This window comes from Oncorhynchus nerka, linkage group LG12, assembly GCF_034236695.1.
Source record: "Oncorhynchus nerka isolate Pitt River linkage group LG12, Oner_Uvic_2.0, whole genome shotgun sequence".
Taxonomy (NCBI): domain Eukaryota; kingdom Metazoa; phylum Chordata; class Actinopteri; order Salmoniformes; family Salmonidae; genus Oncorhynchus; species Oncorhynchus nerka.
Window position 1 is genome coordinate 10,744,684 of NC_088407.1, and position 23,951 is coordinate 10,768,634.

The 23,951-nt window shown below is 45.2% G+C and overlaps 1 protein-coding gene across 1 annotated transcript; it reads left to right on the top strand.

The window, feature by feature from the left end:
* Positions 1-1,844: 1,844 nt before the first annotated feature.
* On the top strand, positions 1,845-23,261 carry snx15 (sorting nexin 15). The gene is made up of 7 exons (XM_065025214.1): positions 1,845-2,117; positions 3,990-4,146; positions 4,458-4,573; positions 5,600-5,924; positions 7,042-7,209; positions 19,792-19,989; positions 22,374-23,261. Exons 1-7 carry the CDS (start codon positions 2,016-2,018, stop codon positions 22,493-22,495), a joined length of 1,188 nt encoding a protein of 395 aa, XP_064881286.1. The 5' UTR covers positions 1,845-2,015; the 3' UTR covers positions 22,496-23,261.
* Positions 23,262-23,951: the final 690 nt, after the last annotated feature.

Genomic DNA, 23,951 nt, shown 5'->3' on the forward strand with positions numbered 1-23,951 from the left:
TTCTCCCCTTCCTTCTCTACTGTCTCTCTGTCTCTCTCCCTTCTCTCCTTCTCCCCTTCCTTCTCTACTGTCTCTCTCTCTCTCTCCCTTCTCTCCTTCTCCCCTTCCTTCTCTACTGTCTCTCTCTCTCTCTCCCTTCTCTCCTTCTCCCCTTCCTTCTCTACTGTCTCTCTCTCTGTCTCTCTCCCTTCTCTCCTTCTCCCCTTCCTTCTCTACTGTCTCTCTCTCTCTCTCTCTCTCCCTTCTCTCCTTCTCCCCTTCCTTCTCTACTGTCTCTCTCTCTCTCTCTCTGTCTCTGTCTCTCTCCCTTCTCTCCTTCTCCCCTTCCTTCTCTACTGTCTCTCTCTCTCTCTCTCTCTCCCTTCTCTCCTTCTCCCCTTCCTTCTCTACTGTCTCTCTCTCTCTCTCTCTCTCTCTCCCTTCTCTCCTTCTCCCCTTCCTTCTCTACTGTCTCTCTCTCTCTCTCTCTCTCTCTCTCTCTACTAACTGTGTAACCCCACAGCTGTTCTATCTGAGGTTGAACATTAACAACCATTATCTCTGTCAGGTTACTCTCCCTTTCTCATGATAGGGTCATTACAAATACCTGATAGGCTGGTGAAATGTTCAACCACCATAGTGGCCTCAAAGCTCATCACTAAGCTAAGGACCCTGGGACTAAACACCTCTCTCTGCAACTGGATCCTGGACCTCCTGACGGGCCGTCCCCAGGTGGTAAGGGTAGGCAACAACACATCTGCCACGCTGATCGTCAACACTGGGCCCCCTCAGGGATGCATGCTTAGTCCCCTCCTGTACTCCCTGTTCACCCACGACTGCGTGGCCAAGCACGGCTCCAGCACCATCATTAAGTTTGCTGACGACACAACAGTGGTAGGCCTGATCACAGACAACGATGAGACGGCCTATAGGGAGGAGGTCAGAGACCTGGCAGTGTGGTGCCAGGACAACAACCTCTCCCTCAACGTGAGCAAGACAAAGGAGCTGATCGTGGACTACAGGAAGAGGCGGGCCGAACAGGCCCCCATTAACATCGACGGGGCTGAAGTGGAGCGGGTCGAGAGTTTCTGGGACCATTTGGTCCTAGCGCCAAGTCTAGGTCCAACAGGTTCCTTAACAGCTCACTGAGTCTGTACATAGTCAAAGCTTTCCTTAAGTTTGGGTCAGTCACAGTGGTCAGGTATTCTGCTACGGTGTACTCTCTGTTTAGGGCCAAATAGCATTCTAGTTTGCTCTGTTTTATTGTTAATTCTTTACAATGTGTCATGTAATTATCTTTTTGTTTTCTCATGATTTGGTTGGGTCTTATTGTGTTGCTGTCCTGGGGCTCTGTAGGGGTCTGTTTGTGTTTGTGAACAGAGGCCCGGGACCAGAGCACATCTCTCTCTCTAAATGTACATTTAAGGGCTTTATTGGCATGGGAAATGTAATCTCTCTCTCGCTTATGTTAGTGTCATTACATATGCTTGACCAGCTGGTGACAAAAGATAGCTAGCGCCCCCTGTGGGTTACTTATGGTAATTGAAGATGGTCAAATAAGACATGCCCCTTATAACATTGTCATATGTTAAACCTATCAGTATTATATATATATATATTTTTTAATCCATAGATTCAATAAAAGGCTTATAGTGTAAACTTTTCATATAAAAGTTGAATCTCTGAGAAAAAAAAGTCAACTCAACTGTGAGCTAAATTTACCTGACGAGATCTCCCTTTCAGCAGAGAGTGTCTTTGGTCACGCAAAGGCTACGCCACCAACCAGGAAGCTAGAGTCGTCACTAGTTACCACAGCCACAAAGTCAGAATTATTACTAAATCCCGCCTATTTCTACAATCTGATTTTTAAACCTAACCATAATCACACTGCTAACCCTGTGCCTAATTATAACCATAACTTAAGACCAAAAAGTACATTTTTGTTTTCATTAAATTTTACGATATACCCATTTTGACTTTGTGCGTGTGGTAATTAGTGACAACCACAAGTGTATACATCTGTACTCCACACGGCGATGTCTCGGAAGAAAGAGAAAGAAGATTATTACCGTTTTTTCTCGGTGACAGAACCACGCACACACGAGAAGGGACACACGGAATATAAAGTCACCGCAAGGGTCGGTTTGTCAAGTCGTCTTATCTTGTATCTTAGTAGCGTCAGCCACTATGTAGCTGGTTAGCGTTAGCCATTTTAATGCATTGTTTTGACTGTCAGCAATAGTCTTGTTTATAGCTAGCTAATAGAGACTTTGTTAGGGTGTCAGGATAGATTTATACAGTGTGTGTGTGTGTGTGTGTGTGTGTGTGTGTGTGTGTATGTATGTATGTATGTATGTATGTATGTATGTATGTGTGCTCAATAGACAGTGGTCCATTGTCAATAGACAGTGGCTCTCAAGCACATCTATTAGCTAATCAATTCCAAAGGGGCATTGTTGGGAACTCGTGATTTGTTGCATGATTTCAGCATTGAACCCCCCGTGACTTGACCCCTTTGGGTAGTTATACCCCCCCCCCCCCCTTTCTCTACACACATCCTTCTCCTCCAACTTGCCTTCTCACTGCTGATAGTATTGTGCATGTAAATCCTCCTATCCTATGAACACCTTTAAAATTAAAAGTCATATGTTTCGGTTAAGAAGAATGCCCCTCTCCCCACCGGTGTGATTACTACCTCTGAGGGTTTAGAGCTTGAGGTAGTCACCTCATACAAGTACTTGGGAGTATGGCTAGACGGTACACTGTCCTTCTCTCAGCACATATCAAAGCTGCAGGCTAAAGTTAAATCTAGACTTGGTTTCCTCTATCGTAATCGCTCCTCTTTCACCCCAGCTGCCAAACTAACCCTGATTCAGATGACCATCCTACCCATGCTAGATTACAGAGACATCATTTATAGATGGTCAGGTAAGGGTCCTCAGGCGGCTAGATGTTTTTTTACCATTCGGCCATCAGATTCGCCACCAATGCTCCTTATAGGACACATCACTGCACTCTATACTCCTCTGTAAACTGGTCATCTCTGTATACCCATCACAAGACCCACTGGTTGATGCTAATTTATAAAACCCTCTTAGGCCTCACTCCCCCCTATCTGAGATATCTACTGCAGCCCTCATCCTCCACATACAACACCCGTTCTGCCAGTCACATTCTGTTAAAGGTCCCCAAAGCACACACATCCCTGGGTCTCTCCTCTTTTCACTTAACTGCAGCTAGAGACTGGAATGTCCAGCAAAAACCACTCAAATGAGACAGTTGTATCTCTACATTCCAAGACTCAATCATGGACACTCTTACTTACACTCGTGGCTACTTCGTGTGATGTATTGTTGTCTCTACCTTGCCCTTTGTGCTGTTGTCTGTGCCTAATAATGTTTGTACCATGACTTGCCTAGTTAAATGTAAAAACAGGAAGTTCGTACTATAAATGTATTCTATGTAAACGTGGGACACACATCACTATGTTTACTTTCAATGAATTACCCTTGTCCTTTCCTTCCACCTGTCTCTCTCTCCCTCTTGCTTCTTTCGCTCCTCTTCTCCCTCCATCCCTTCTCTCTCTCTCTCTCTCTCTCTCTCTTCCTGTCTCTCTCTCTCTCTCCCTCTTGCTTCTTTCGCTCCTCTTTCGCTCCTCCATCCCTTCTCTCTCTCTCTCCTCTCTTCCTGTCTCTCTCTCTCTCTCTCTCTCTCTCTCTCTCTCCTCTCTTCCTGTCTCTCTCTCTCTCTCTCTCTCTCTCTCCTCTCTTCCTGTCTCTCTCTCTCTCTCTCTCTCTCTCTCCTCTCTTCCTGTCTCTCTCTCTCTCTCTCTCTCTCGCTCTCCTCTCTTCCTGTCTCTCTCGCTCTCCTCTCTTCCTGTCTCTCTCTCTCCTCTCTTCCTGTCTCTCTCTCTCTCCTCTCTTCCTGTCTCTCTCTCTCTCTTCCTGTCTCTCTCTCTCTCTCTTCCTGTCTCTCTCTCTCTCTCTCTCTCTTCCTGTCTCTCGCTCTAGTTTGTCTCCAAGCGTCGTCCAGAGGACGTCAAAGAGGTGATAGTATGGAGGAGGTACAGTGAACTGAAGAAGCTATATGGAGAGCTGTCCTACACACACAGAAACCTGTTCAGGAGACAGGAGGAGTTCCCTTCGTTCCCTGGCGCTCAGATCTTTGGTATGACCCAGTTAAAGTGATACTCCAGAACTTTTGCATCATTTCAGCCAGTTGCTCGAGCCAAAACGGGTCTCCGTTTTTTTGTGTGCTACAGTTTTCCGTTTCGTATGATATGTTACATCCTCATTTATTTATCTTTTCAAAAATGTTTTGTAATTCGGGATGATATGTTACGAAACCAATTCGCACAGTATGTTACGAATTTGTCGTGCTTCAGATCCCGGACTGCATCTTTTAGTCAATGAATCAGTCAATCAATTAGTAAATCAGTCAGTCTAATTATTTATTATTATTGTTCATCTCTCTCTCAGGTAGGTTTGATGAAGGGGTGATCGAGGAGAGGAGGAGTGCAGCTGAGGTCATGCTACTATTCACCACCAATATCCCTGCTCTCTACAACAGCCCTCAGCTTAAGGACTTCTTTAGGGTGAGAAACATAGAATTAACCAAACATTCCTTCCGTTAGCTGGCAATTACCGACCAAAATGAGACGGGGAGGAAGAAAAAGAAAAAAAAGTCCCATTGTAAAAAAAAAACAATGTTTTTTAATTATGTTATGTTATTATTGTTATGTTTATCGGTCTATAGGTATCTTACGTATCCAACACAACTATCACACGTGCACAACATACAGAGACTATTTTGAGCGTGAATTCTCCTGTTGCTCCTCAACTTCTGACTATTTCTGATCTAGTGATCGATGACAACTGCCCAGACCTACATAATTACAAAGAGGAGATTCTCCTCATTTAAAATGGTGCCCGACTTGAAAAGAATCCAAATATACACACTGTGAGATATTTGGCGAAATAGACAGTCATGCCTATATTTCCCTATAGGAAACGACCTCAGAGTTCCATGAGTATTTGTTTGTTGTTGTTTACATTTGAACTATAAGGAGAGCAGGTCTCATTGCCAACTAGATGCTGCCATTGTACAACAAAATGGGATTTGAATGTTCGGAAGGCGAGTTGGTGCCACAGTGCTCAATAGAACTAATAGGAGCTGGTGAAAAAATGCCCTAAAATCGTCAAATTAGTAAACTAAACTCTCTCTACCCATCTATCTCCCTCCCCTCGCTCCCCCTCCCCTCTCTCTACCCATCTATCTCCCTCCCCTCGCTCCCCCTCTCCTCTCTTCCCCTCACCTCTCCCTCTCTCCCCCTCCCCTCTCTTCCCCTCACCTCTCCCGCCCCTTCTCTCTCCCCCTCTCTCTACCCATCTATCTCCCTCCCCTCTCTCTACCCATCTCTCTCCCCATCTATCTCCCTCCCCTCGCTCCCCCTCTCTCCTCCTCCCCTCTCTCTACCCATCTCTCCCCCTCCCCTCGCTCCCCCTCTCTCCCCCTCCCTCTCTCTACCCATCTATCTCCCTCCCCTCGCTACCCCTCTCTCCCCCTCCCCTCTCTCTACCCCTCCCCTCGCTCCCCTCTCTCCCCCTCCCCTCTCCCCTAGGGTGGTGAGGTGATCAGGCCGTTAGACCCCTCTCCTCTCTCCTCCTCCACCCCCCTCCCTCCCCCCCTCATCCCCCTGCCACAGCGTCGAGGCTCAGACTGTGAACCTGCGGCGGAGGAGGAGGGGACCGAGGCCCCTATCCAACCCCAGAAGCTGGGGCTTTCACTGGGCACGGATCTAGTCGAGCCTGAGGTTGCAGCTGAGGCCTACAGTGAGATGGGGGGTTGTCTTACTCCAGTAACACCTACAGCTGAGGAGGAGGAGGAGGAGGAAGAGTTAACGGACCTTCCTGATGTACCCGGCGATCTGAAGCTAGACGACAGAGGTAGAAGAAGCATAGAGAAACGCACAACACACCGAGCGATTTTTAACTTAGATATTTTTCGTTTTTTTTAAAACAACTATTTGACAGACGTTGGTTAAATTATTTTTATAGCCATTTTCATTCTGTTTTCTTCTGAAATCAATGTGCACATTGTACAGTTTCTCTAGAGATAAATCAGATCAAGCCCAAACTGTGCGATGCATGTTGGGAGTTGTAGTTTCCAACAGGCCAACATTTGTTCAGTGTAGAAATCAGCAGAAACGTAAAGTCTACAGCTCTTTAGTCAAAAGTAGCACCCTCCTTTTCTCCTCTACTTTCTCTGCAATCAACTGGAAACTGGGGATGAAAGCATTATGGTATAGCTTAGTGGTTAGAGCAGGTAGCTTAGTGGTTAGAGCAAGTAGCTTAGTGGTTAGAGCAGGTAGCTTAGTGGTTAGAGGCAGGTAGCCTAGTGGTTAGAGCAGGTAGCTTAGTGGTTAGAGCAAGTAGCTTAGTGGTTAGAGCAGGTAGCTTAGTGGTTAGAGCAAGTAGCTTAGTGGTTAGAGGCAGGTAGCTTAGTGGTTAGAGGCAGGTAGCTTAGTGGTTAGAGGCAGGTAGCCTAGTGGTTAGAGGCAGGTAGCCTAGTGGTTAGAGGCAGGTAGCCTAGTGGTTAGAGGCAGGTAGCCTAGTGGTTAGAGGCAGGTAGCCTAGTGGTTAGAGCAGGTAGCTTAGTGGTTAGAGGCAGGTAGCTTAGTGGTTAGAGGCAGGTAGCTTAGTGGTTAGAGGCAGGTAGCTTAGTGGTTAGAGGCAGGTAGCCTAGTGGTTAGAGGCAGGTAGCCTAGTGGTTAGAGGCAGGTAGCCTAGTGGTTAGAGGCAGGTAGCTTAGTGGTTAGAGCAGGTAGCTTAGTGGTTAGAGGCAGGTAGCTTAGTGGTTAGAGCGTTGGGACAGTAACCGAAAGGTTAGCGTTCCTGTTCTTTCACATCAGTGCAGATGAACGACAGGAGATGAGGAGAGGAAGCCACTTCGAGGGCTTCCTGCCGAAATGACAAAAAGTGTCTGTCCTGTGGTGTCCCGTCTCGATGTCCTGGACATTTGCCTTGCTGTGGCTTCACTGTTATTCGTGCTTCTCTTCCCTAGTTCTCACTCCGTTCCAGCCCTGCGTCCTCAGAACAGACCAATCACAGTCTCAGGAGGAGTTTGATTCGCTGTTCGATTCCATGATGCGGGAGGAGCCTTCAGAGGAAGTACCGCCCCCTCCTCTCTCCGACAACGACCTCGCCATCTTCGACCCCTGTGCTAAAGAAGGTCAGAGGTTACGCACACACACACACACTACTACTACAATCAGGTGCCACCACAGATATGTCACTTTTTAAAACAACTTTTTATCCAGTTACCGGAAACAGCAACATTACAAAACCACAGCGACATGACACAATAGGGACTGGGAAATTACACTCACTCTCTATCACACCATCACTCTCTATCACACCATCACTCTCTATCACACCATCACTCTCTCTCACACTATCACTCTCTCTCACACTATCACTCTCTATCACACTATCACTCTCTCTCACACTATCACTCTCTATCACACTCTCACACTATCACTCTCTATCACACCATCACTCTCTATCACACCATCACTCTCTATCACACTATCACTCTCTCTCACACTATCACTCTCTATCACACTATCACAATCTCTCTCACACTATCACTCTCTATCACACTCTCTATCACACTATCACTCTCTATCACACTATCACTCTCTATCACACTCTCTATCACACCATCACTCTCTATCACACTATCACTCTCTATCACACTATCACAATCTCTCTCACACTATCACTCTCTATCACTCTCTATCTCACACTCTATCACACTCTCACACTCTATCACACTCTCACTATCTATCACACTATCACTCTCTATCACACCATCACTCTCTATCACACTCTATCACACTCTATCACACCATCACTCTCTATCACACCATCACTCTCTATCACACCATCACTCTCTATCACACCATCACTCTCTATCACACTCTCTATCACACTCTCTATCACACCATCACTCTCTATCACACCATCACTCTCTATCACACCATCACTCTCTATCACACTATCACACCATCACTCTCTATCACACCATCACTCTCTATCACACCATCACTCTCTTACACCATCACTCTCTATCACACTCTATCACACCATCACTCTCTATCACACTATCACACTCTATCACACCATCACTCTCTATCACACTATCACACTCTATCACACCATCACTCTCTATCACACCATCACTCTCTATCACACCATCACTCTCTTACACCATCACTCTCTATCACACTCTATCACACCATCCCTCTATCACACTCTCTATCACACTATCACTCTCTATCACATTTAACATTACATTTAAGTCATTTAGCAGACGCTCTTATCCAGAGTGACTTACAAATTGGTGCTTTCACCTTATGACATCCAGTGGAACAGCCACTTTACAATAGTGCATCTAGGTCTTTTAATAAGGGGGGGGGGGGGTGAGAAGGATTACTTTATCCTATCCTAGGTATTCCTTAAAGAGGTCACACCATCACTCTCTATCACACCATCACTCTCTATCACACTATTACTCTCTATCACACTATCACTCTCTATCACACTCTCTATCACACTATTACTCTCTATCACACCATCACTCTCTATCACACCATTACTCTCTATCACACTCTCACTATCTATCACACTATCACTATCTATCACTATCTATCACACTCTCACTATCTATCACACTCTCACTATCTATCACACTATCACTATCTATCACACTATCACAATCTCTATCACACCATCACTCTCTATCACACTCTCTCTCACTCTATCACACCATCACTCTCTAGCACACTCTATCACACCATCACTCTCTATCACACCATCACTCTCTATCACACTATCACTCTCTATCACACTATCACTCTCTATCACACTATCACTCTCTATCACACTCTCTCTCACTCTCTATCACACCATCACTCTCTAGCACACTCTATTACACCATCACTCTCTATCACACCATCACTCTCTATCACACCAACACTCTCTCACACCAACACTCTCTATCACACCATCACTCTCTATCACCATCACTCACACTCTATCACACCATCACTCTCTATCACACTCTCTATCACACCATCACACTCTCTATCACCATCTCTATCACACCAGCACACTCTATTACACGCTCACTCTCTATCACACTCTCACTATCTATCACACCATCACTCTCACTATCACACTATCACACCATCACTCTCTATCACACCATCACTCTCTATCACACCATCACTCTCTATCACACCATCTCTCTCACTATCTATCACTCTATCACACCATCACTCTCTATCACACCAACACTCTCTATCACACCAACACTCTCTATCACACCAACACTCTCTTACACCATCACTCTCTATCACACTCTATCACACCATCACTCTCTATCACACCATCACTCTCTATCACACTATCACCCTCACTCACACTATCACTATTAATATCACATCACGCTCTATCACACCATCACTCTCTATCACACCAACACTCTCTTACACCATCACTCTCTATCACACTCTATCACACCATCACTCTCTATCACACCATCACTCTCTATCACACTATCACCCTCACTCACACTATCACTATTAATATCACACTCTATCACACCATCACTCTCTATCACACTATCACTCTCTATCACACCATCACTCTCTATCACACTATCACACTCTATCACACTATCACTCTCTATCACACCATCACTCTCTATCACACCATCACTCTCTATCACACTATCACACCATCACTCTCTATCACACCATCACTCTCTATCACACCATCACTCTCTATCACACCATCACTCTCTATCACACTATCACACCATCACTCTCTATCACACCATCACTCTATCACACCATCACTCTCTTACACCATCACTCTCTATCACACTCTATCACACCATCACTCTCTATCACACCATCACTCTCTATCACACCATCACTCTCTATCACACCATCACTCTCTATCACACCATCACTCTCTATCACACTATCACACCATCACTCTCTATCACACCATCACTCTCTATCACACCATCACTCTCTTACACCATCACTCTCTATCACACTATCACACCATCACTCTCTATCACACCATCACTCTCTATCACACCATCACTCTCTATCACACCATCACTCTCTATCACACTATCACTCTCTATCACACTATCACTCTCTATCACACTATCACTCTCTATCACACTATCACTCTCATCTCTATCTATCACTATCACTCTCTATCACACCATCACTCTCTATCACACTATCACACTATCACACCATCACTTCACACACTCTCTATCACACTATCACTCTCTATCACACTCTCACTCTCTATCACACTATCACTCTCTATCACACCATCACTCTCTATCACACCATCACTTTACTATCACTCTCTATCACACTATCACTTCTATCACACCATCACTCACACTATCACTCTCATCACACCATCACTCTCTATCACACTATCACTCTCTATCACACTATCACTCTCTATCACACCATCACTCTCTATCACACTATCACACTCTATCACACCATCACTCTCTATCACACCATCACTCTCTATCACACCATCACTCTCTATCACACTCTCTATCACACTCTCTCACACCATCACTCTCTATCACACTCACTCTATCACACCATCACTCTCTATCACTACACATCACTCTATCACACCATCACTCTCTATCACACCATCACTCATCACACTCACACCTATCACACTATCACACCATCACTCTATCACACCATCACTCTCTATCACACTCTATCACACCATCACTCTCTATCACACCATCACTCTCTTACACCATCACTCTCTATCACACTCTATCACACCATCACTCTCTATCACACTATCACTCTCTATCACACCATCACTCTCTATCACACTCACACTCTATCACATCATCACTCTCTATCACACTATCACTCTCTATCACACCATCACTCTCACACTATCACACCATCACTCTCTATCACACTATCACTCTCTATCACACTATCACACCATCACTCTCTATCACACCATCACTCTCTATCACACCATCACTCTCTATCACACTATCACTCTCTATCACACTATCACTCTCTATCACACTATCACTCTCTATCACACTATCACTCTCTATCACACCATCACTCACTCTCTATCACACCATCACTCTCACTCTATCACACCATCACTCTCTATCACACTATCACTCTCTATCACACTATCACTCTCTATCACACTATCACTCTCTATCACACTATCACTCTCTCTCACACTATCACTCTCTATCACACTCTCACACTATCACTCTCTATCACACCATCACTCTCTATCACACCATCACTCTCTATCACACTATCACTCTCTATCACACCATCACTCTCTATCACACTATCACTCACTTATCACACTATCACTCTTATCACACTATCACATCTCTCTATCACACTATCACTCTCTATCACACTCTCTCTTACACTATCACTCTCTATCACACTCACTCTCTATCACACTCATCACACCATCACTCTCTATCACACTATCACAATCTCTATCACACTATCACTCTCTATCACTCTCTATCTCACACTCTATCACACTCTCACACTCTATCACACTCTCACTATCTATCACACTATCACTCTCTATCACACTATCACTCTCTATCACACTATCACTCTCTATCACACCATCACTCTCTATCACACCATCACTCTCTATCACACCATCACTCTCTATCACACCATCACTCCACACACTCTATCACACTCTCTATCACACCATCACTCTCTATCACACCATCACTCTCTATCACACCATCACTCTCTACACACTATCACACCATCACTCTCTATCACACCATCACTCTCTATCACACCATCACTCTCTTACACCATCACTCTCTATCACACTCTATCACACCATCACTCTCTATCACACTATCACACTATCACTCTCTATCACACTATCACACCATCACTCTCTATCACACCATCACTCTCTATCACACCATCACTCTCTTACACCATCACTCTCTATCACACTCTATCACACCATCCCTCTATCACACTCTCTATCACACTATCACTCTCTATCACATTTAACATTACATTTAAGTCATTTAGCAGACGCTCTTATCCAGAGTGACTTACAAATTGGTGCTTTCACCTTATGACATCCAGTGGAACAGCCACTTTACAATAGTGCATCTAGGTCTTTTAATAAGGGGGGGGGGTGAGAAGGATTACTTTATCCTATCCTAGGTATTCCTTAAAGAGGTCACACCATCACTCTCTATCACACCATCACTCTCTATCACACTATTACTCTCTATCACACTATCACTCTCTATCACACTCTCTATCACACCATCACTCTCTATCACACCATCACTCTCTATCACACTCTCACTATCTATCACACTATCACCCTCACTCACACTATCACTATTAATATCACATCACGCTCTATCACACCATCACTCTCTATCACACTATCACTCTCTATCACACCATCACTCTCTATCACACTATCACTCTCTATCACACTATCACAATCTCTCTCACACTATCACTCTCTATCTCACACTCTATCTCACACTCTATCACACTCTCACACTCTATCACACTCTCACTATCTATCACACTATCACTCTCTATCACAATCTCTATCACACCATCACTCTCTATCACACTATCACTCTCTCTCACACTATCACTCTCTATCACACTCTCACAGATACTCTCTATCACACCATCACTCTCTATCACACCATCACTCTCTATCACACTCTCTATCACACCATCACTCTCTATCACACCATCACTCTCTATCACACCATCACTCTCTATCACACCATCACTCTATCACACCATCACTCTCTATCACACTATCACTCTCTATCACACCATCACTCTCTATCACACTCTCTATCAGAAGGATCACTTCTTCACACCATCACTCATCACACATCACTCTCTATCACACCATCACTCTCTATCACACTATCACTCTCTATCACACCATCACTCTCTATCACACCATCACTCTCTATCACACTATCACTCTCTATCACACTCATCACTATCTATCACACCATCACTCTCTATCACACCATCACTCTCTATCACACCATCACTCTCTATCACACTCTAGAGACACTCTCATCACTCTCTATCACACTATCACTCCTATCACACTATCACTGTCTATCACACCATCACTCTCTATCACACTATCACCTCTCTCACACTATCACTCTCTATCACACTGTCACTTTCTATCACACTCACACTCTCTATCACACTATTACTCTCTATCACACTCTCTCACACTCTCTATCACACTCTCTCACACTCTCTATCACTCTCTATCACACTCTCTCACACTCTCTATCACACAATCACTCTCTATCACACTCTCTCACACTCTCTATCACTATCTATCACACTCTCTCACACTCTCTATCGCACTATCACTATCAATATCACATCACTCTCTATCACACTATCACTATCACTCTCTATCACACTATCACTCTCTATCACACTATCACTATCTATCACACTATCACTCTCTATCACACTCTCTATCACACCATCACTCTCTATCACACCATCACTCTCTATCACACCATCACTCTCTATCACACTATCACACCATCACTCTCTATCACACCATCACTCTCTATCACACCATCACTCTCTATCACACCATCACTCTCTATCACACTCTACACCATCACTTCTATCACACTATCACTCTCTATCACACTCACTCTATCACACTCTCATCACAGGATCACACTATCACTATCTATCACACTATCACTCTCTATCAAGGGACTATCACTCTCTATCAGGCACTATCACTCTCTATCACACTCTCTCTATCACACCATCACACCATTACTCTATCACACCATCATCTCTACACACCATCACTCTCTCACACCATCACTCTCTGTCTCACACCATCACTCTTGATCACACCATCACTCTCTATCACACCACACCATCACTCTCTATCACACCATCAGCTATCACACTCTACCACACCATCACTCTCTATCACACCATCACTCTCTATCACACCATCACTCTCTATCACACCATCACTCTCTATCACACCATCACTCTCTATCACACCATCACTCTCTCTCAGACTGGAGAGACTTGAAAGAGCTATCACACAACTCTCTATCACACCATCACTCTCTATCACACCATCACTCTCTATCACACTGATCACCACCATCACTGTTAGGGTCAAATGACTCTCTATCACACAAGGAACACTCTCTATCACACCTCTCACTCTCTATCACACCATCATCCACTCTCTATCACACCATCAATAGGGACATCACTCTCTATCAGACCACTCACTCTCTATCACACCTTGCCACTCATCACACTATCACTCTATCACACTCTATCACACCATCACTCTCTAGACACCATCACTCTCTATCACACCATCACTCTCTATCACACCCTAGGGGACACCTGGTGAGGCACTCTCTATCACACCATCACTCTCTTATTACCCATCACTCTGTGGTGACACCATCACTCTCTATCACACCTATCAGACATCCCTCTATCACACTCTATCACACTACACTCTCTATCACATTTAACATTACATTTAAGTCATTTACCATCCTCTTATCCAGAGTCTCACAAATTGGTGCTTTCACCTTATGACATCCAGTGGAACAGCCACTTTATCAATAGTGCATCTAGGTCTTTTAAGGGGGGGGGGAGTGAGAAGGATTACTTTATCCTATCCTAGGTATTCCTTAAAGAGGTCACACCATCACTCTCTATCACACTATTACTCTCTATCACACTATCACTCTCTATCACACTCTCTATCACACTATTACTCTCTATCACACCATCACTCTCTATCACACTATTACTCTCTATCACACTCTCACTATCTATCACACTCTCACTATCTATCACACTATCACTATCTATCACACTATCACAATCTCTATCACACCATCACTCTCTATCACACTCTATCACACTCTATCACACCATCACAAGCACTAATCACACCATCACTTCTATTACACCATCACTCTCTAACCATCACTCTCTATCAATCACTTATCTCACCATCACTCTGCTATCACACTGGCATCACTCTATATTGACTACACTATCACTCTCTATCACACCATCACTCTCTATCACAGGACTCAGTCTCTATACATAGTCACTCTCTATCACACTCTGGCCTCACAGTCTATCTACACCATCACTCTATCACAATAGCTCTCTATCACACCATCAAACGCATCACACTATCACTCTCTATCACCATCTCTATCACACCAGCACACTCTATTACACCTCACGCTCTATCAAGGTCTGTCACTATCTATCAAACAACTATCATCACAGTTCAGAGCTATCAATGAGTCCAATCATCTCTATCACACCATCACTCTCTATCACACCATCACTTCTGTTCAGACGTTGGCTCTCTGTTGGCTAGGGAGATAACACCATCAGAGTCTCCTATCACACGCATGCGACTCTCTATCACACCATCACTCTCTATCACACCATCACTCTCTATCACATCACTCTCTATCACACCATCACTCTCTATCACACCATCACTCTCTATCACACCATCACTCTCTATCACACTCACTCTCTATCACACTATCACTCTCTATCACACCTATCACTCTCTATCACACTATCACTCACATCTATCACACCATCACTCTCTATCACATCACTCTCTATCAGACACATAGTTAGGCAGGCTATCACACCATCACTCTCTATCACACCATCACTCTCTATCATCACACCATCACTCTCTATCACACCATCACTCTCTATCACACCATCACTCTCTATCACACCATCACTCTCTATCACACCATCACTCTCTATCACACCATCACTCTCTATCACACCATCACTCTCTATCACACCATCACTCTCTATCACACCATCACTCTCTATCACACCATCACTCTCTATCACACCATCACTCTCTATCACACCTCTCATCACACCATCACTCTCTATCACTCACCATCACTCTCTATCACCATCACTCTCTATTACCATCACTCTCTATCACACCATCACTCTCTCACACTATCACTTCACTCTCTATCACACCATCACTCTCAATCACCATCACTCTCTATCACACCATCACTCTCTATCACACCATCTCTCACTACTATCACACCATCACTCTCTATCACACCATCACTCTCTATCACACCACTCTCTATCACACCATCACTCTCATCACCATCACTTCTATCACACTATCACTCTATCACACCATCACTCTATCACACCATCACTCTCTATCACACTCATCACTATCTATCACACTATCACTCTCTCACACTATCACTCTCTATCACACCATCACTCTCTATCACACTCATCACTCTCTATCACACCATCACTCTCTATCACACCATCACTATCTACTCTCACACCATCACTCTCTATCACACCATCACTCTCTATCACACCATCACTCTATCACACCATCACTCTCTATCACACCATCACTCTCTATCACACTCTTACTCACACCATCACTCTCTATCACACCATCACTCTCTATCACACCATCACTCTCTATCACACCATCATCATCACTCTCTATCACACCATCACTCTCTATCACACCATCACTCTCTATCACACCATCACTCTCTATCACACCATCACTCTCTATCACACCATCACTCATCACACCATCACTCTCTATCACACCATCACTCTCTATCATCACCATCACTCTCTATCACACCATCACTCTCTATCACACCATCACTCTCTATCACACCATCACTCTCTATCACACCATCACTCTCTATCACACCATCACTCTCTATCACACTCCATCACACATCACTCTATCACACTCTATCACACTATCACTCCATCACTTTCATTACATTTATCACACCATCACGCTATCTTATCCACACTCATCACTTCTATCACATCCAGTCAACCATCACTCACTATCACACTTTATCACTCTCTATCACACCATCACTCTCTATCACACTATCACTCTCTATCACACTATCACTCTCTATCACACTCTCTATCACACTATCACTCTCTATCACACCATCACTCTCTACACACTATCACACTATCACACTCTCACTCACACTATCACTCTCTATCACACTCTCACTATCTATCACACTATCACTCTCTATCACACTATCACTCTCTATCACACCATCACTCTCTATCACACCTTCACACTCTATCACACCATCACTCTCACACTCTATCACACTCTATCACACCATCACTCTCTATCACACCATCACTCTCTATCACACCATCACTCTCATCACACTATCATCACTCACTCTATCACACTATCACTCTCTATCACACTATCACTCTCTATCACACTCTATCACTATCTATCACACCATCACTCTCTATCACACACCATCACTCTCTATCACACCATCACTCTATCACTATCACACCATCACTCTCTATCACACTATCACTCTCTATCACACTATCACACCATCACACTCTCTTATCATCACTCTCTATCACACTATCACTATCTATCACACTATCACACTATCACTCTCTATCACACCATCTCTCACACTACATTACTCTCTATCACACTCTATCACTCTCTATCACACCATCTCTCTCACACCATCACTCTCTAACACCATCACTCTCTATCACACCATCACTCTCTATCACACCATCACTCTCTATCACACCATCACTCACTATCACACCATCACTCTCTATCACACCATCACTCACTATCACACCATCACTCTATCACACTCACACCATCACACCATCACTATCACTCTATATCACACCATCACTCTCTATCACACCATCACTCTCTATCACACTATCACATCACTATCACTATCACACACTATCACTCTCTATCACACCATCACACTCTATCACACTCTCTATCACACTATCACTCTCTATCACACTATCACTCTCTATCACACTATCACTCACTATCACTCACACTCTATCACACTATCACTCACTATTATCACACTATCACTATCACACTATCACTCTCTATCACACTCTCACTCTCTATCACACTATCACTCACTCTATCACACTCACACCATCACTCTCTATCACACTCTCACTATCACACTATCACACTCATTACTCTCTATCACACTATCACCTCACTCTCACACTCTATCACTATCACTCTCTATCACACTATCACTATCTATCACACTATCACTCACACTATCACTATCACATCACATCACGCTCTATCACACCATCACTCTCTATCACACGATCACTCTCTATCACACTATCACTATCACTCTCTATCACACTCTCACTCTCTATCACACTATCACTCTCTATCACACCATCACTCTCTTCACACTATCACTCTATCACACTCTCATTATCACACACACTCACTCTCTATCACACTATCACTCTCTATCACACTCTCTATCACACTCTATCACACTCTCACTATCTATCACACCATCACTCACTATCACACCATCACTCTCTTACACCTATCACACCATCTATCATCACACATCACTCTCTATCACCATCACACTCACTCATCACACCATCACTCTCTATCACACCATCTCTCACTATCACACTATCACTCTCTCACTATCACACTATCACACCATCACTCTCTATCACACTCATCACTCACACTCTCACTATCTATCACTATCTATCACACTCTCACTATCTATCACACTATCACTCACACTATCACTATCAATATCACATCACGCTCTATCACACCATCACTCTCTATCACACCATCACTCTCTATCTCACCATCACTCTATATCACACCATCACTCTATCACACCATCATTCTCTATCACACCATCACTCTCTATCACACCATCACTCTATATCACACCATCACTCTATCACACCATCACTCTCTATCACACCATCACACCATCACTCAATATTACACCATCACTCTCTATCACACCATCACTCTCTATCTCACCATCACTCTATATCACACCATCACACTATCACACCATCACTCTCTATTACACCATCACTCACTATCACACCATCACTCTCTATCACACTATCACACCATCACTCTCTATCACACTATCATTCTCTATCACACCATCACTCTCTATCTCACCATCACTCTATATCACACCATCACTCTATCACACCATCACTCTCTATCACACCATCACACCATCACTCTATATCACACCATCACTCTCTATCTCACCATCACTCTATATCACACCATCTCTCTCACTATCTATCACACCATCACTCTCTCACACCAACACTCTCTATCACACCAACACTCTCTATCACACCAACACTCTCTATCACACCATCACTCTCTATCACACCATCACTCTCTATCACACCATCACTCTATATCACACCATCACTCTATATCACACCATCACACCATCACTCTATATCAAACCATCACTCTATATCACACCATCACTCTATATCACACCATCACTCTATATCACACCATCACTCTGTCACACCATCACTCTCTATCACACATACACCCTTAACAGCTTCTACCCCCTAATAGACTGCTGACCAATTAGACTGCTGACCAATTAGACTGCTGACCAATTAATCAGATGGCCACCCGGACTGTCTTTTCTTCCTGTTCTTTATCATTACTCATTTCTCTTGCCCAGACCAACCGAGCGCATCACACGGCCAATCAGAACTTCTGTCGCTGCCCTTGACCAATCCGGACGGCGGGGAGGCGGGCTATCTGAAGCAGGCAGCCAATGAGCTCACAGCTGCGATGGAAAGCGAGAAGGAGGGAGAGTACAGTACAGCCATACAAAAATACAAGACAGCTGTGGATTTACTCATCACTGGAGTTAAAGGTGAGAGGGATGGAGAGAGTGGGGGATGGAGAGAGTGAGGGGGATGGAGAGAGAGAGGGAGGGAGGGAAGGATGGAGAGAGAGGGAGGGAAGGGAGGGGGAGGGAAGGATGGAGAGAGGGAGGGAAGGATGGAGAGAGAGGAGGGAAACATGGAGAGAGAGGAGGGATGGGAAGGATGGAGAGAGGGGGAGGGAGAAGGATGGAGAGAGAGAAGGATGGAGGGAAGGAAGGATGGAGAGAGGGGGGAAGGATGGATGGAGAGGGAGGGAAGGATGGAGAGAGAGGAGGAAGGATGGAGAGGATGGATGGAGAGAGGGGGAGGGAAGGATGGAGAGAGAGGGAGGGAAGGATGGAGAGAGAGGGAGGGAAACATGGAGAGAGAGGGAGGGAAGGAAGGATGGAGAGAGGGAGGGAGGGAGGGGAGGGATAGAGAGAGGGAGGGATGGATGGATAGAGAGGGAGGGAGGGATAGAGAGTGAGAGAGGGATGGATGGATAGAGAGGGAGAGAGTGAGAGAGGTAGGGATGGAGAGAGTGGGTGAGGGATGGAGAGAGTGAGGGAGGGATAGAGAGAGTGAGGGAGGGATAGAGAGAGTGAGGGAGGGATAGAGAGAGTGAGGGAGGGATAGAGAGAGTGAGGGAGGGATAGAGAGAGAGTGATATAGAGAGTGAGGGAGGGATAGAGAATGAGGGAGGGATGGGGAGAGTGGTGAGGGAGGGATGGGGAGAGTGAGGGAGGGATAGAGAGTGGGGGAGGGATGGAGAGAGTGAGGGAGGGATAGAGGGTCCTAGTATGCAGAGTTCTGCTAGGTGCTAAACCCAGTCCTAGTATGCAGAGTTCTGCTAGGAGCTAAACCCAGTCCTAGTATGCAGAGTTCTGCTAGGAGCTAAACCCAGTCCTAGTATGCAGAGTTCTGCTAGGTGCTAAACCCAGTCCTAGTATGCAGAGTTCTGCTATGAGCTAAACCCAGTCCTAGTATGCAGAGTTCTGCTATGAGCTAAACCCAGTCCTAGTATGCAGAGTTCTGTTAGGAGCTAAACCCAGTCCTAGTATGCAGAGTTCTGCTAGGAGCTAAACCCAGTCCTAGTATGCAGAGTTCTGCTAGGTGCTAAACCCAGTCCTAGTATGCAGAGTTCTGCTAGGAGCTAAACCCAGTCCTAGTATGCAGAGTTCTGCTAGGTGCTAAACCCAGTCCTAGTATGCAGAGTTCTGCTAGGTGCTAAACCCAGTCCTAGTATGCAGAGTTCTGTTAGGTGCTAAACCCAGTCCTAGTATGCAGAGTTCTGCTAGGAGCTAAACCCAGTCCTAGTATGCAGAGTTCTGCTAGGAGCTAAACCCAGTCCTAGTATGCAGAGTTCTGTTAGGTGCTAAACCCAGTCCTAGAGAGGGAGGAGTGGGTTAGAGAGACCCATGTAGGTACTATATTGGTAATGGAGAGGGGGGAGGACCTTCCTCTCTCGCTTTTCACTTCTCTATCTAAGGTCCTTACCATTTATCTCTCTCTCTCCCCTCTCCCTTCCCCCTCTCTCCCTCTCCCCTCTCTATCTCTCCCCCTCTCTATCTCTCCCCCTCTCTCTCTCTCTCCCCCTTTCTCTCTCCCCCTTTCTCTCTCCCCTTTCTCTCTCCCCTCTCTCTCTCTCCCTCTTTCTCTCTCCCCTCTTTCTCTCTCTCTCTCTCTCTCTTTCTCTCTCTCTTTCTCTCTCCTCTCTCTCTCTCCCTCTCTCTCTCCCCTCTCTCTCTCCCCTCTCTCTCTCTCTCTCTCCCCTCTCTCTCTCCCTCCTCTCTCTCTCTTTCTCTCTCTCCTCCTCTCCCCTCTCTCTCCCCTCTCTCTCTCCTCTTTCTCTCTCTCCCTCTCTCTCTCTCTCCGCTCCTCTCTCTTTCTCTCCCCTCCCTCTCTCTCTCCCCTCCTCTCTCTCCCCTCCCTCTCTCTCTCCCCTCTCTCCCTCTCTCCCTCCTCTCTCTCTCTCCCCTCGTCTCTCTCCCCCCTCTCTCTCTCTCCCCTCCTGTCTCTCTCTCCCCTCCTCTCTCTCTCTCTCTCCCCTCCTCTCTCTCTCTCTCTCTCTCTCCCTCCTCTCTCTCTCCTCCTCTCTTTCTCCCTCCTCTCTCTCTCCCCTCCTCTCCCTCTCTCCCCTCCTCTCTCTCCCCTCCTCTCTCTCTCTCCCCTCCTGTCTCTCTCCCCTCCTGTCTCTCTCTCCCCCCTGTCTCTCTCTCCTGTCTCCTCCTCCTCTCTCCTCTCTCTCCCTCCTCCTCTCTCTCTCCTCCCTCTCTCTCTCTCTCTCTCTCTCTCCCTCCTGTCTCTCTCTCCCCTCCTCTCTCTCCCCTCCTCTCTCTCCCCTCCTATCTCTCTCTCCCCTCCTCTCTCTCTCCCTCCTCTCTCTCTCTAGGAGATCCAGACCCACAACGTAGAGGTTCAGTAAAGAGAAGAACTGCTCAGTATCTGGAACATGCAGAGACACTACTCACACGACTTACCTCCACACACACCTTGCAGGACCAGGATGCTTAAACACACACACACACACTGCGGAGAAGTACTCGTAAACACACACATGAACAGGACGCTGAAACACACACTCCTTAATACACTCAGGATCAATAGAACAACTGGAGTTTTGAACAACCAATAGCACCACTTACACACCTCTCTCCCTCCCTACCTCTCTCTTAAAACCACAGGAGGTTGGTGGTACCTTACTTGGGGAGGACGGGGCTCGTGGTAATGGCTGGAGCAGAATAAATGGAATGGTGTCAAATACCGCAAGCGTTCTATTTCCAGGTGTTTCATTCCCTCTGTTCCAGACATTATTCATGCGTCGTCCTCCCCTCAACAGCCTCCTGTTGCTTAAAACACACACACACATGCACACACAAAGAATCACATCCCTGTTGCTTCTAGAATCTGAAATCAACTGTCAAATATTTGAATCTGATTCCCCTTAATGAACAAGACAATGGCTTGCGTTCCAAAAGGCACCCTATTCCCTATATAGTGCATGGCTTTTTACCAGGGCCAATAGGTGAACACTAGGGTTCTAGGGCTCTGGTCTAAAGTAGTGGACTCTATAGGGAATAGGGTGCCAGCCCTGGTCTAAAGTAGTGCACTAAATAGGGAATAGGGCTCTGGTCTATATAAGGAATATGGTTCCTTTGTCCTCTTAATTTATCTCCCTAGAGTCTTTTACAATGTTTTAAGGTTTTAATAGTATTGTGTGTTTTTGTACACTACACGCGCTTTACTTCATTGTTTTCTTAAATAAATCAATAAAAACCGATCCAGTGTATTGTCGTCCTCTGAGTGGTACTATGGTGGTGGTTGTTTATACCTGTGTGGCTAGGAGGCTTTTCTATGACCATTTGACCTCACCGGGAAGAACTCTTAGCCCTAGTTAGAATGGCTATTTATATGTCGGGGTCAATTTCATTTTAATTCAGACAATTAAGGAAGTAAACTGAAATTCCAAGGAATTTCGAATTTGTTTACTTCCTGAATTAACTGAATTCAAAATGGAATTGACCCCCGAGCCTGTTGGTCTTTAATACAGAATGGATCCAGTATGTTGCTCTCCAATTTGGTCCTTGAACTTCCACTGCATTTTTTAAATTGTTCCCCTCTAATCAGGGACTGATTTAGACCTGGGACAGCAAGTTCCCCGCTAATCAGGGACTGATTTAGACCTGGGACAGCAAGTTCCCCGCTAATCAGGGACTGATTTAGACCTGGGACAGCAAGTTCCCCGCTAATCAGGGACTGATTTATACCTGGGACAGCAGGTTCCCCTCTAATCAGGGACTGATTTATACCTGGGACAGCAGGTTCCCCTCTAATCAGGGACTGATTTAGACCTGGGACAGCAGGTTCCCCTCTTATCATGGACTGATTTAGACCTGGGACAGCAGGTTCCCCTCTAATCAGGGACTGATTTAGACCTGGGACAGCAGGTTCCCCTCTAATCAGGGACTGA

Coding starts and splice junctions, on each gene's coding strand:
- snx15 (XM_065025214.1), top strand. CDS start 2,016: ATGTCTCGGAAGAAAGAGAAAGAAGATTATTACCGTTTTTTCTCGGTG. Junction 7,210..19,791: donor CGACCCCTGTGCTAAAGAAG/GTCAGAGGTTAC, acceptor TCTCTTGCCCAG/ACCAACCGAGCGCATCACAC. Junction 19,990..22,373: donor ACTCATCACTGGAGTTAAAG/GTGAGAGGGATG, acceptor CTCTCTCTCTAG/GAGATCCAGACCCACAACGT.